This window comes from Apteryx rowi, unplaced genomic scaffold, assembly GCF_003343035.1.
Source record: "Apteryx rowi isolate R43461 unplaced genomic scaffold, aptRow1 scaffold_426, whole genome shotgun sequence".
Classification (NCBI taxonomy): domain Eukaryota; kingdom Metazoa; phylum Chordata; class Aves; order Apterygiformes; family Apterygidae; genus Apteryx; species Apteryx rowi.
This window is the reverse complement of record NW_020450679.1, coordinates 392831-408057: the sequence shown is the minus strand read 5'-3', so window position 1 is coordinate 408057 and position 15227 is coordinate 392831. Positions and strand designations below refer to the sequence as shown.

Here is a 15227-nt window from a genome sequence, read left to right as displayed (position 1 = left end):
GTAGGCTCAATTCTGACCTGAAAAGTTTAAAAAGTACAAGGGAAAAAAGCAAACAGATATGCCCTCTCAATATACTGGAGTTTAATCTTTGCAGAGGCAAAAAGTTGTAAACACAAAACTATTCTTAATTTAGGCCTTCAAATGTTATTAAAGCTGCTAAAATCCCACTTTCACATTTTTCAGTACAATATTCAAATCTTATTCACTTCAGGAGAACACTGTGCAGTATTAATGTCTACAAACAGTAAATATTTCTAAGTCTGTGTACATTTCATGGCAATTCAATTCTCAACAACCAAACGCACATACCGCGAAAGCTTTAAGGAAGCTTGTCAGCAGCACTTTTATCATGAAGGTAATTACTAATGCTTCAGAAAGGCAACAGATGCAAGTGCTGTAAGTCAAAGTAAGCTCTGAACACTAAACTGCAGCAACTACACTTTAGGGTAATTTACCTGTCACATCGGATAATTGGGATATTCCTCGCAATGCCAGTGCCCAGGCTAATCTAACAGTCGCTTGCAGTCCTGATAGTTTCCATGACTGAGACTCCTGAAGGCGAGTGTGTATCGTTGCTATATACTGTCTCTCTGCTAGTAGAGGGAGCCGGTGCATCAGATCTTAAAAAACAACAAAAACCCACCACCAACACCCAGTAAATAAATGTGAAAACAAATACACAAAATCCTAGTGCAAAACACAGAAGTTTATCTCACCCAGTATAGCTTAATTTTTAAGCTTTCTGTTGCCCTTTAATCAAATGATTCGTTCCATGTCCCAGAGACAGACAACTAGTTTCATAAATGAATGTTAATTATCTATAACTTACCAGAATTCGCCCATAAAACAGCAATAATAAAGAGTATACTAAAATTTCTGGAAACACGTAACAGCTTTCAGATTAAGACATCTAAATTTAGGTGTCAACATGCAGATGGACTCAGATGTCTACGCTTCAGGGGGAACTGGATTGTCCTGGGGACTATACCAGAAATTTAGATCTTTCTACCCACCTTATGTATGCACACCTGCACACAGGCACCTAAATATGCGTGAGCTGATCATCACAGAAGGTGACAAAATTAACCTTGCACTTCAAAATCTGAAACTCCAATCCTTGCATCTCCTTGTTTCACTTGTTGCAAGGTTTATTTACTTAAACTGGCTACTCTAGAGAAAGTTTTAGAATTCCTATTCAGTCTATAAAGAAAGGAAATTCCATAGTCAAGGCACTTACCACCAATGTCAGTGAACTGTATTCACATGTAAAGCTAACAGCACAAATGCATAATTATTCAAACTCTTGTTAATTTTTTATTAAAAGAAATATGCAGAACATTGATTCATATTCTTGACAGACAACAATTTTAAAAAAGCAGGTCAGAAAACATTTTATGTGAGACATTTTGTGCCTAATTTTTTTAGCAAGGCAAAGGAGAGGGGCTAAGGCAGAGCTAATGGCAGTTGGGCAGGAAGTTAGCTTGGAGAGAAAGAAAGAAAATGAAACTTTGGCACTTGCAGCAAGGCTAGAGAGCTAGTAAGTAAGAGCTGTCTGGAAACTAGAGCACAACACCTGATTTTGTAGCAAAGCACAGTGTGTTGCTAAAGTGCTTTATCAAGAATGCTAGGATATGCCAGACTGTATGAAGAATACACTGAATACTGTAAATTTAGTTTCAAAACCTATTACACACTTTGACATGCAGAGCCTTACTTCCCCTTGTCAAGTAAAAAAAGCCAGCATAAAAGGCAGAATCAATACTCAACAGTTCCTGGAGAACAGTTATGTATTTAGGCACTCTCTCTCCCAGTAAATTCACCTGAGCCCACATACTGTATTTTGCATCTGTTGTCATAGTATTCATGCATAAACTTTATTCAGATTGATACTGAAACAATTCTATTCCCCTGCATAAGATAACTGTAGCTTAACATGTACATGCAAGAAAGGTGTTAAGCTTTACTATAATAAACTCCGACAGAAATTTTAATTTTTTTGTAGCAAAATTGGTTAAATAACAATTTATCTATCTGCATGATGTAACCTCCTTGGGAAACTTGCCAGCATTACCTTCACGATCCTCCGTGCCTTGTTCTAGAAAGCTGACATCAAAGCAGTAAAGGAGAGCCATGAGAAGAGACAAGTTCACACCATCCAATGAGCCATCAGCTTCCACTGTTACTTTCTCCAGGTAACTTATGAGGATTAGAGTGTCATCCTTACTCAGTGGTGACTGGCAGGTCCAGACAAAGAGGCTTTCAGCCAAGGACTGTCGGCACTCTTTGATAAGGTCAGAAACCTTAAAAATAGATATATATAAATAAATAGTGAGTATAAACAAACTAGCAACATACTCAATTTGTCTTCCTCAGGCAATCAATATGGGCAGTGTAAGTTAAAAATGACTCTAAAAACAACTGCTAGTGAAAACTCTATTTTTTTTTAATTGCTAAACAATGAAAGGCATATTTCTGCTTGTTAAATGTATTCGTATTCCTAGGTATTTCACATGAGGTGCAAGTAGATATTTTCAAATCTGATTATGTGAAAACCAGCATCTCTGTCAAAGTCAGAAGGCATGAATCTGTACAGAATTTTCATAGCTGTAAAGACATTACATATACAAAGGTCACATTTCCTGTCTGTATTATACATCCACAGTGATAGTTATATCCAAGAAGGTCATAGTCTTAAGATTTCCTCCCCCAGCCCAAAAGAGATGCCCTCAACTTGCCATATAAACACACAATTTTTAAGACATTGAACAATACGAAAGACATTTAAAATTAAGACTTTTTTGCTTAGCCAGACAAAATATTTATATTAACTTGAGTATATAAACACAAATGAAATCTAACATTCCCTATCATATCTGGAACAAATACCAAGCCTTATGTGAAAGCTACCAACCATTTTCATATTAAAAATATGATTTCCATTTTATTATTTGGCAAAATATTGTATGCTGTGGTAAAATTAAGTACACTGACCCTCAAAAATAATCAGTTTGTCTTTTTCTAACAGTTATACCAAAATCACCTGCTTCAAGCAAAGACAAACATTTACTTGTTAACTCTGTTCCTCATCCCACACTGAGTTTTAACTACTTTTTAAGTCTTCTGAAAACAGTAGAAGCTCCAGTCTCTTAAAAAAAATACCTGGCTCCAATCTCTTAAAAAAAAAAAAAAAGTCACTAAAATGGCCTTTCATAGCCATCCTTAGAAAATGATAATTTATTTAAATAAATTATCAGTTTCTAATAAAATTCTTGACCTATACTCATTGTGTCTGGCTAAATAAAAATAAATGCTAGCAGCATTCTATTTCCATTAAAATTACACACACTGATAAAGGGAAAAGTGCTTCAATATTCAACACAGCAACAGATTTGTGCATAAACTCCAGCAGAATAATAGTTCTAATGAACACTGAGGGGGCTTCTGAACATGACAGTCAACCTAAAAGGAGAAAAAAAATCCTCTAACATTAAGCGCTAAATGAATTTTAAGGCACATGACAAGGATATTCTTTGCACAGTTTCTAGAGTAATAGCAAAAATTTTAAATTAGCTCCTTATCTGGGGGGAAACAAACTGGCCGATTATATCCCAGAATAATTTTTAGAAAGATCACACACCAGAAAGAAGCTCAGAAATTAAAACAATAATGTTTAAAATCTACCTACTACAGATATACTCTGCAGTTAGTCACAGTCCCAATCAACTTCAAGGAGTACAAAAATGAGAACTCATTTTCAAGCAATTCTCACTGCTCAGTATTAGAGATTTTTCTGGCCATAATAACAAAATTGGATCCCCCCCCCAAAAAAAAAAAAAAAAACCAAAAAAACAAACAACATCATTTACCTGACTGGACTTGGTTTCATCCTATTTTGATCATTTTTGAATTTTAGTTTTCTATTTTTATTCCAAGGGTGCTGGTAATGGTAGCGCTGAGAGCAGATGATTTAATTTACAGTGTTTAGAATAAAATTGCAAAAAAAACCCCCACAATGCACTACATGCAAACATTAGATTTGCTTTCTTACTGTCCTTGATTACGCTTCCTTACTAAAGACAGGATGTGCCCCGGTATCATGGAGCAACAGAGAAACAGAAAAAGTGCGTAGCAATTTGGATCCCACACTGGTATAGTACAAGCTGCAGAGTAGTTACCATTATGCCTCAGACAGTAACAGAGCTTGCAAAGATAGAGAAGAGAAACCAGAAAGTAAAAAAAGATAAGTCGCCCCATACCTCTTTGTAGTATAACTATATTTTAATCTTTGCAGTGATTTGGAAGAATATTCACACCCATTCCCTCCTTTACCTCTTTGCGATGTTTCTCACTGCCCAGCCCTCGCTCTCTCTGGAGTTTATCAAATTCATTGTTCAAATCAATATGAGACACAAGAGTGAGGATCTTCTGAGTCAAACCCTGCTCCATTAGGTCATCTGTAAAGCGTGTCGTCATGGTCATCAACTCTTGACTATAAAGGAGAGAAGATAAATTTAACAATTAATCCAACTATTCCCAGCCATAGAGGAAGAAGTCTAAAATAATGAAACCCATAAAATTTATTTGCTAACTGCCAGAAAATGAATAATTACGTTATGCACAAAAAGCAACTAAACATGCATCACCAATCAGTAAACAGTGCTCTCTCAAAACATTATGCTGAATGGATACAAAGTTTTGGGGGAAACAGTAGTTTCAAGAACATGGAAAATGAGGAGAGTACAACATGGTTAGTTAAAATTTCTGTAAAAGGACAAAAGTACTATACATGCGTGTAACTCACAAGCTCACAGCCTACAGATGCCTCTTTCTCACTAACAGAGGCATTTGCACCATTACATATATCCTACTGGAGTGGTGGAACTAGCTCTAAAGTGATCACTTCTGTTATGCTATAGAATTTACATTTATATTGTATACTGTAACATCTTTAGTCAAGCAGTCACATTAGAAGTAAGCAGTGGGTACTTTTTTTCTTTTTACAGTCAAAAAAAGTCACATATGCATATTATGTTCTCCAGTAAATAGTGCATCCATTTTAAGCAAAGGCAGGAAAACAATCCTCTGTTTTGCTATACAAAGGTAGTGACAACACAGCATAGGTAGAAACTCAGTCTCTGAAATACTAAGTAACCAGCACTATTTAGAGCTACATTGACTGGAAGGATGTCTGAAGCAAAACGTAGACAAGAAGTGAAGAAGTGTAAATGAATTGAAAATAAAATGGATGTCCCTATAAGCCATTAAAAATATATGCAAGATAAAGAAGAATATTATGCTTAAAAAAACCCACAAAATCAGCCAGCAGCAGGTTATGAGGAACAAGCAAATTTGAGAATATGTGGATTCCCTCGAGTCTAATCAGTCCTAAAAGCAGTCAAAACAGACAGTTCTTTAATGCATCAGCTCACTCTAATACAGACCTGAGTTCCAACGTCCATGTCTTGCCTTGGCGTGACTGGATTAGGGTTCGTAGTGAATTGGCTATACATCTTTTTCCATCCCAGTACAAGAGAACAGCCACTAGACCTCTTGTAAGGCCAGGAAAATGAGGTTGCTGGTGCTCTCCTATTGAATGAAAATACACAGAATGGTCACAGAAATTTGAAGGCATATGTTGATTATATCTTTATATTTCTAATAAAAATATAAAAATTGCATTCAGATCAGCTGCAATTATTCACCATCACTTTGATTTGTTTGGGGCACTTAGGAGAAATCACAGATATTTTCGGCGGTATTATCATTAAAACTTGTATTCGACTGCTAGAAATATCCACAAATTTAAAAGAAACAGAAGTGCAAGTCCATAAATATCCTAGTCCAAAAGGTATCTGCATATTGATATTTACTTATCTTAATAATTAGTTCAAGCTGACTATCAGCAAAGTATCTTTTCTTCATTCAAAATGTATACTTCTGTTTGAATTTACATTGAAAATTCAACTTCAAAATAGAAATTGAGGTTGACTTCAAGATAGCTTTTCAAAGGTGAGAATAAGCAAGTTATCTCCATCATGAATTAAAAAACAAAAGAGACAAAAAGTAGCTAATAATGATTACTAATTGATCAATTTTAATAACACTGAAATCACTTTTCTACACACAAAGCATGTGCCACTTTCCAGATTTCTTATGAATCAGTTTTCAGATTTTGATACAAATACAGTCATATATCACTATATAAATAATACATGATTTGCAAAACCAACATCCATTATGTTGCTTTATGAAGAAACTCACACATTTATTTTTAAACTATTCTTAAATTCAGTGATATTTAGAAAAGGTAATTCATAAGAAAAAATGACCCTCAAATTATTCTCTCTTTTTGCAATGGCTGAATAAAATATGAACATAAAGGTTCAGAACAGTGTTTTGTATTAAATGATAGCGTCAGCAGATTTCTTTTTAAGAACATTCCACACATTAGGAAACTAAAGCCTTGACTGAATCATGAATTCATGCAGTTACCTTACTTAAACATATGGATAACGTAAGTAAAAAGGCCCTATATAAGCTGTATTTCTCCATCCCTATTTTTCCTTCTCACCAGCTAGAAGGAGCTCAACAGCTGCCAGTTCTCCAATATCAAAGAGGTCACTGAGGATAAAGGCTTCTCTGATGAGCTGCTCTGGCAAAAGCCTGGTTCCCTGCTGACCTTGGATAGCAACCCCCTCCGTACTTGCTTTTTGAATTTTCTCATGCTGCTGAACATTCTTTGGCTGCAAGAGAAACAAGCATCACAAGTTATTCAGAATGGCATGATCAAACACTGACTAAAGCTTTAGGCATTAATCCTTCCTCACAAATGCAATTCTGACAGGTTAAGTTGTCATCATAAAAACAAAGCCAGCGTTTTTAAACACAGAGATAGGAAAGGCATCCTAAAAACACTTCACGCTTGCACTGCAACGGTCTTGTTGTGAGAATGTCCCAAAAGTCATCCTAGGCAATCAGCGCTGATATTTAGTTTACTCAGCATAACAATGATGGAAAGTAAAATTTGATACAATTCTCAACAGGAATTGATATCATCACAGTGAAAAACACACCAAGTGTTGATCAAAAACTGTTGCATTATTCCATTCCAAAGCACCACTTTCTGCATCATTCTTTCTTCCAGGCAACTCAAATGCTAAAAGACACAGACAAAAATCTATACCTGATTGTTAAATCTGCTGACTTACCAGTCTTAAAAATAATACACTATTGCAAAAGTAACACCACAAAAAGGACATATTATACTTCTAATTGTTACTCTGTGATCCATCAGTCAAGAAACAATGAATTTTTCCAAATCATCTCACACTGCTAACAGGACATCTTGCATGTTTTGTACATTCACGTGTTCACCTACTCTGTGCGTTGGTTAAACTAACTGAAGCATAAGCATGTGCATGGACCAAACCAGCAGAATAGTTTTGTCCTTCTTTTCAGGCACACAAAAGTAGTAGTGAAAAAAAAAAATAGTACTTGACTGATGGATCATCAGATCCTTTTACTATTCCTTTAAAAATAGCATTTAAGTAATAATAAGAAAAAAAAAGTTACACATTTAAAAAATATATATAATGCACAAGACAAAATACTAAATACTTTTCAAGCTATCTTTATTCTTATAGCAGAAGAAGACTGCAACCATTTGTGTCATCTACTGTAAAAACGTAGAATGAAAAGAACTGTGAGTGCCTAAATACAAGACAGAGCAAATCATCAACTCTGTAATTCTTTTCACAAGAGAGCATTAGACCCGTACCGGATTTCTGAAGAGAGAAATGAAGTCGGATTTGTGCTTCTTTAAAACCTGATCAAGGCGATGAATGGCTTCGGGTTGCCTCTTCCAAATGGCATTCATCACTGTCTGCCATATGTCTTTATACGGACCCCACAAACTGGCAGCTAAAAGAAAACATAAGACAAAAACATGCATTTAAAATGAGAGAAGGAAAGAAAGCAATTCTTTATACAGTATTTTCAATAAGTAGATTTTTTTAATTTACTGTATAGTCTCAGCTTGACAGTATAGACAGTTATGCACATCCAGCAAGGCATATTTTCCCTTTTTAATACACAAAAAATTAGAACAATGGTCTGATTATTTTGGCTGATGGTAAAACATTTGAGGAATTAGAGAAGCAGAAAGGAAGATGCATGCAGATAAGTTCTGTGGCTCTAAGTCATCTTATGAAGATATTTGATACAATCTCTGGGTGTAATCTTGTATTCTTTTTTATATATATACATATAAGAAATTCCACTCACTTTGGTAAGGCTAAAAGAATAAGTAAGAACTGGACAGCAAACCTTGAATCTGAACGAAATGAGGCCAAGAAGGCTTCCTGCTTTCTATTTTTGACAGAAGGACCAAAACAAAGAAATATATCATACATGAGGAACTAAAATGAACAGTGTTCCCAGAATTTACTGCATCATTGCATCAGGTGGTGCAGAATAAAATATATTAGAAACCAAAATCATAAGCTCAACAGCAATATTATATCAGGAACCAAATTCATAACCCTAGACACTTCTTTCACATTTACTTTTTTAATAAATTTTAGTTTAAAAAAAAAAAAAAGTACTTTGGACCCATAACCCATATTTACTGCTAACATTCTGCACAAGAGGAGAAGAGTAAGAATTACTGCAAGAAGAGGGAAAAATGCTGTAGTCCTGAGTACTCATGAAAGTGTAGACTTTGACTGCCCATATTTTATACGCAGATCTGTAGTACTAGATAGTACATGTTCATTTTCCACAACAATAAGAAAATGAGTATAAAAATATGAATTTGCTTTACCAGAAACAGAGAGATCAACACAAATAGTTAGTTAAATATGTTGAGAAGACACCAGGTTATTTCTGGAAGCTAGCAAGCATAGTTTATATTGTTATTTAAGACAAGTCTGACCATACTCAAGAAATATGATTTCTCCTCCTCTGGTCAACACTGAAAATGTTTCCTCTGCATACTTCAAATCTGAATTCAGTATTATAGCTGAATGATCTCTGCATCACTAAAACTGTATCATTCAAAACCAAAAGTCTGTAGCATGAAGATTGCACTAGAAATGTCCTTATTTGCATTAGGTCTCATGAAAATAGTATGCCAAACTAGTCCTGAGACTTCTGCTATTTTTCTTGTCTAAACCGAAAACCTTACAGATGGAAAATTATTCTTACCACCTAGTATTAATGTCCCATTAAAAAAAAAAAAAGAAAAGCCTCAAAATTATCAGGCCTCCATTAAACAGAAGTACGAAAGTGCTTCCCTTGGCAGATATCATTTGTATTTGTGAAAGTTTCAGATTCTACACAAAAGTCACCGCTAATTTATTATCAATTGTACCCAGTTTGCCTGCAGGTTGCCACATAAGAATCAGTGCCTGATTATAGTTTTACGTATTACAGAGAATCAACTGAGATGGTCCCTGATCGAAAGACATTATAAACTAGGGGTGTTTTTCCATGCTACAATTTTTCTCCTAGCGGAGAAGCTACTTTAAGAGGTGCTGCCCTCCTTCATTCAGAGCCACTCATTTCCATTCCTATACATGACTACTTCCCTGATTATATTCATGCAACTCGTTGGACTGCACTGTAGGTCATGCTAGTCAAATGATTCAGGTTAAAAAAAAAGATCCAGGGGAAAAAAAAAAAAAGGCAACATTTTCCAGAGTTTTTCCTATCTTGTTTTTAAACTCAGATCATTTCATTAATACAGTTTACAAAGTGACCCTGCTAACTAATGCATGAATACAACTGAAAGAACAATACACTCGAGCACAGAGGGCAAGAACAAGAGGGCATGGATGGGCAGAAACTCTGAAACCACCTTTGCAGCTGGAGAAATGATAAAATAAAACTATGCTTTACAGGTTAGCCTATAAGCAAAAATACTAGCATTTCACCTGAAACTGGAACTGGCTTATCCCCCTCTTTTTTTTTTTTTTTTAATTGCACAAGTTAACACTGTAGTGTAAAATCAAGTACAGAGGCAATATTCTAACTTTATGTAGTTTGTCGAGTCCAGCTCTAATCCTCAAAATAACCTTGATTAGATGCATCAAAGAAAAACGCAATCATGACTTGTCTTGACCAGGCTGTTTACATTAAGAAAGCAAGTTAAAGGTAGCTACTTTGATGTGAAGATGCCCCTCTTTTCTTTTTTTTTTTTTAAATGAAGATACCACCTCAAAGTCAAAACAGTGCAAAATGCTACATGGATGCCCTTAATACTAAGGCAGTGTAAGCCAGGCATAAGTGTAGTGAGTGAGCAAACCTAGCATGGAGACGAGGGGAGGTCTTGCAGAGCGAGACTACTGGTTTCAGTCAGTTTTACAATTACCTAAGGAACCTTGGAAGCAGTAACAAACTCTGCAGAACTTTGTCAGTTTTCTTCTGTTGCAAAAGGAAGAAGAAATCAAGTAAAATAGGATTAAAAACAAAACAAAACTACCTCCCACCCCAAACTCAGCATCAACAAAACTAGCATCTCACATGCTGGCATTTACTATACCATAAGCTTTGCCCGTGGAGTTGTACCTGGGAGGACAGTCTGTAAAAAGGACAGATCCTTGTCCTTTTTAAACATCATTAAACTGCATTTTAATCATACATTACCCCCACCTAGAAAAATTCATTAGAGATAGCTACTACTGGACAAACAGTTTCACACTCCAGACTGTAGCTGGTTCTCCCACTTTAACTTCAGAGTTCAGAGATTTACTTCTACCCTAAAGTCTTTTCCAGCCACTGCTCCTATTAGACTATGAAGCCCAATGAACACCAGCAGCAATCCACACTGCCTGCCAAAAGCTGTTCAACTGTTTTCCTGCCCCAGTTTTTGCTCCTGTGCCTACAATATAACCGCTTTGCACTAGCCCAAATATTTGTACTATCATGCACTAGAACAAATTAAGGATCAAGTCTAACTTAAAACTAATCCAGAAAAGAGTTTATTTTCAGCAGGATCACATCTCCAATCTGGTTTGCACTGTGATGGCACAAACTATTATGCTACCACAAGGATGGAGTATTGCAGAGAAAGGAACAAGCAACTAGGGATGGAAAAACGGTCAGATCACTTTGCTTCTTTTAGCAACCATGCTGACTTTTGCCACTTATGATGTTTGAATGATTACAGTTTTAAAAGGACTGACCATCCCATCAGTGAAAAGCAAGGAAGGACAGGCTAGGTTGCATCTTTTGGCAGCAATGCCAGTTTACTCTTATGTTCAAAGTTTTTGCCAAACTTAACCATGTTATGCCTGTCCCCACAAACAGTATACTGTAAACTAAGGCAAAATCTCCATTAGTTCTAGTGTCATATCTACTTTAACTTTTATCTCATCTTCCATGTATAACAGTTACCACTTCTTCTCCTATTCTTCTTTAAATTATATGGCTATAGAATCTCTTGTCATGTAATTTCTACAGCAAAGTCTAATTTCATTTGACCTACTCCAATTTTCAGCTTAACAGTCACTTTTCATATACTGAGAAACACAGCCATAATCACCCTTCCCCTGCCCCCAAACAGAGGGTCTCCGCTTTATTCTTTTTTCTTTTTGTGAGGGGAAAACTGATTCAGTTAGATCAAAATACCTTCCCTGTAAAATTTACTCTTTATTTGGTACAGTTGTTGAACTTTCAAAACTTGATGGCTTAATTAGCTCATTGTGGCATACAACACCTTAGTTACAGACCTTTTGGCCATACCCATATTCCAGTCATGACTGTTTTTTCACTACATACCTGCTATCCCTATATATCTAATGAAATTCAGCAAAAGCAAATGCAAAGTCCGGCATCTAAAGAATAACTCCATGCAGCAACACAGGCTGGGGGCCAACTGGCTAGAAAGCAGCTTTGAAGAAAAGCATCTGAGTGTCCTAGGAGATGAGAAGCTGAACACTAGTCAACAACACACCCTTGCAGCAAAGAAGGCTTCCACACACTGAGCTATATGTACAGAATGACACTGAGCATGTCTAGGGAAATGATTATTTGCCACTGTTAGGCAACTCTTAGTGTACATCATTCCGGTACTGTGTCCAATTTCAGACTCCCTAAAGCAAAAAAAATACTGAAATAGGGGGCTGGAAAATATCACGTACGAGTAGAGGCTGAAAGAACTGACCTTGTTCAGTCTTAAGAAGAAAAGGCTAAAAGGGGCAGGAGGGGGGTAGCTTTTGTCTTCAGCTAATTAACAGTTGAGTAAGGAAGATGAAGACTGAGCTACCTCAGGAGATGAGCAGCAGCAGACCCAAGCTGCAATACAGCAAATTCCAAGCAGCTATTAGGAAAAAAAAAAAAAAAATCACTATAAAAATGGTCAAATATTGGAACTGAGGCCCAGAGAGGCTATGAGATCTCCAGCCTTACAAATACTCAAAACTATCCTGGACAAGGTCCTGAGCAACCTGATTGAGTGGGCCCTGCTTTGAACTATTTGGACCAGATAACCTCCACAGAGCTCTTTCAACCTAAATTATACTCCAGTTATCCACTTTTTCCCTCTTATTCTAGTCAAATCCCCCAGATATGCTGTTAAGCACTGCCTCAGTCAGCCACAACCACTCCTTGTAGCCAACTCTTGAAGGACCATAGGTGACTAGATCATCCTGCTGCTCCTAAATGCTAGCAGCACTGAGCATAAGAGGAACTAGCTCAACATTTCTAGACTTCTCATGTAGCACTGAGTAAAATTCAACATTTTTTTCATATTTTATTGTGCACAGCATCAGGAAAAGAGAATCTTCACTTTGTGCAGAAGATACAAAGCAATGCAAAATGGTTGCATTAACCACGCATGCATTAAGTTATCACAGACCACTCCGACTGAGGCTTGCTGTTGTTACTCATGTTACTAATTTTATATGTATTCGTGACCGGTCTCGGCCAAGCAAAGCGGCAACTTTGAACTGCAGGACTTCATTTCACCGCTCGCCCCCAGAAAGGCCTGGCCGCCGCCGGTTACCTACCGCAGAGAAGAGGGCCCAGGCGGAGCCTCTCCCCCACCCCCAAAGCCGGGCATTCCGCCGCCCTGCCCGGCCCGGCTCGGCTCGGCGCCGCCTCGTCCCGCGGGGCCGCCTCCCTCGGCGGCGCCGCCCGCGCCGCTCCCGGCTCCACGGGGCAGCGGAGGGCCGCCGCGGACCCCCTGAGCGGCGGGGAAGGCCGAGAGGGGCCGCAGCGAAGGCGGAGGAGCCGCCGCGGCCCGGCGCCCGCTGCCTCTTACCCGAATTTACCGCCAACGGCGCCGCCATCTTGGAGAGCAGCGAGGCGCGCTGGCAGCGCCGCCGCCTGCCGAAGGGCCGCCAGCGCGCCCGGGTGCCCGCCGCGGTGCCTCCCCAGCAGCGGCAGCGCGGCCCGCCCTGTCCCCCCTCCCCTCCCCTTCCCTCCCCGCGCGGGATGCGGCGGCGGCGGCGGCGGCGGCTCCCGCAGCTGCTCCCTTAATCCCGCTTCTGCGAGCTTTCTAAGGAGCGAGCGCACCCGGCCCGACAGCCAAGCGCTGCAGCCCGGCCCAGCCGCGGGTCCTGTGGCGGCCGCGGCGCCTGCTGGGACTTGTAGTCCGGGGCGGGGGAGGGGGCGCCCCGCCGCCCCGCCGCCCTGAGGGCACCAACCGGCCCGTCACGGCGCGGCGTGGCGCTGCCCCTCAGCGAGGCGCTCCCGAGCGGGCCAGCCCCGGCCGTGCCTTTAGCATGTGGTAAAGAGCACGGGCCGCTGCCCCGGGTTGAAGGCGGCAGCCCGTGTTGTACCGTTACGCGGGAGCCAACGGCCGCCGCGCGGCGCGGCGCGGCCCCTCGGGAGTTACCGAGGGGATTCCGTAACGGGAGGATCGAGTTTGCTTTTCCGCTAGTTCAACATGTTCCGGATTTGTCCTTGTGTGTGTTAGTCTGCTCCCTATTTGCGTTAACGCATTTTCAAGTACTGAAAATGGAAAGGAAGCACATGCGTTGAGTGTGTGCGACACCGGGGTGGGAGCTGGAGGCTTAATCAGCCGCTGAGCGTCTGTATTTCCAGATTCACTCGTGTAATGTAAACAATATATCACTTTTATTCCATCTGTTTTTTTTTCTTTTCCCCCATCCTTTTCCATATCGTGGTGAAGGGAGTCTTTCATGCCTCACCGTATAAGCCATGTTCATTAAATAAGGCAAAATGTCTGAAGGCAGATATTGCACCAGCAGGTAAATTTATTAGAACTTTTTTCCATTTTTTTCAATTAAAACTATATATTTTTTCAAAACCTGAATGATTTCATTTTCTATGGTTTCAGATTGCAATCTCTAAAAAAAATTGTAGATGTTTTTATGACAAATAATCCTTATTTAAAATGCAATTAATTAAAACACCACTATTCACTTAAAAGTACTAAACCATAAGTTTTTGATCAACTCTGTTAGCAGGTGTGTGGCATTTAAAAGCTATATATTTATTGATCTTTGATGGTGAACTAGAGTTTACAATCTCATACAGGAAAAAAAGCAGCCCTCAAAGGGGATATTCTGTGGAGAAAGCTGCATTTAAACTCAAGATATGCACAAGAAAAAAATACCAGGAATGAAGAAAAGAAAACTAAAAGGACATTTGTACATGTGTCTGGAGCTGAAGAATGAATATTAGCATCTAAGAAGTCTCCTATATCTGAAGTCACTTTACACCCGCTATCCCAGTAGTAATCTCAAGTCTCCTTCAGAAATTTTCTCCTGTATTACATTTAAGATAAAGATTCCACCAAAAGTATGTATTCCTTTTAGTGCCAATAGTTTTCCCTCTTGAACTTTATTAAAATCATATTTCAGCAATTGCAAAACAGCGTCCAATGAACTAGACCTATGGGAAATCGGCAAAATAAATATCTTTTCCTCGCTAGATCTTCACTATAATGAGATGGCAGAAGGGGCAACGTAGAGAGAACAGAGGTCCTGGAGTGAGAGTGAATTGGCAAGACAGTTGTGAGAGACCAAAACCAGATGAATAGCTTCACAAGGATTAGTCAGAAAAGAAAGAGGAGAAAGAATAGGAAGAAAATTAGAGGGGAAAAAAAGTCTGCCCTGTCAAGAACAGGTTCTTTTAGAGTTCAAAGGGTGGATGAGTTCACAACAGTTCAGCCTAACTTGTTCATTTAGTCAAAGGGCTTATGTTTCCTCTAGAGATTTCCCTTCTCCTGGTTTTAGCCATTAGCCAGTATGGACGTAGTA

At 38.8% G+C, this 15227-nt stretch overlaps 1 protein-coding gene across 1 annotated transcript in view; it reads right to left on the bottom strand.

Annotated features, from left to right (window-relative positions):
* Positions 1-13355, bottom strand: part of NUP205 (nucleoporin 205) — a 55513-nt gene extending 42158 nt beyond the window's left edge. The window contains exons 1-7 of the mRNA XM_026076132.1: positions 13262-13355; positions 7778-7920; positions 6572-6743; positions 5442-5586; positions 4330-4489; positions 2072-2300; positions 456-620 (exon numbers count right to left, since the gene is read on the bottom strand). Coding sequence (XP_025931917.1) covers positions 456-620; positions 2072-2300; positions 4330-4489; positions 5442-5586; positions 6572-6743; positions 7778-7920; positions 13262-13289 — 1042 coding nt within the window. The 5' untranslated portion in view covers positions 13290-13355. The remainder of the gene's footprint in view (positions 1-455; positions 621-2071; positions 2301-4329; positions 4490-5441; positions 5587-6571; positions 6744-7777; positions 7921-13261) is intronic.
* Positions 13356-15227: the final 1872 nt, after the last annotated feature.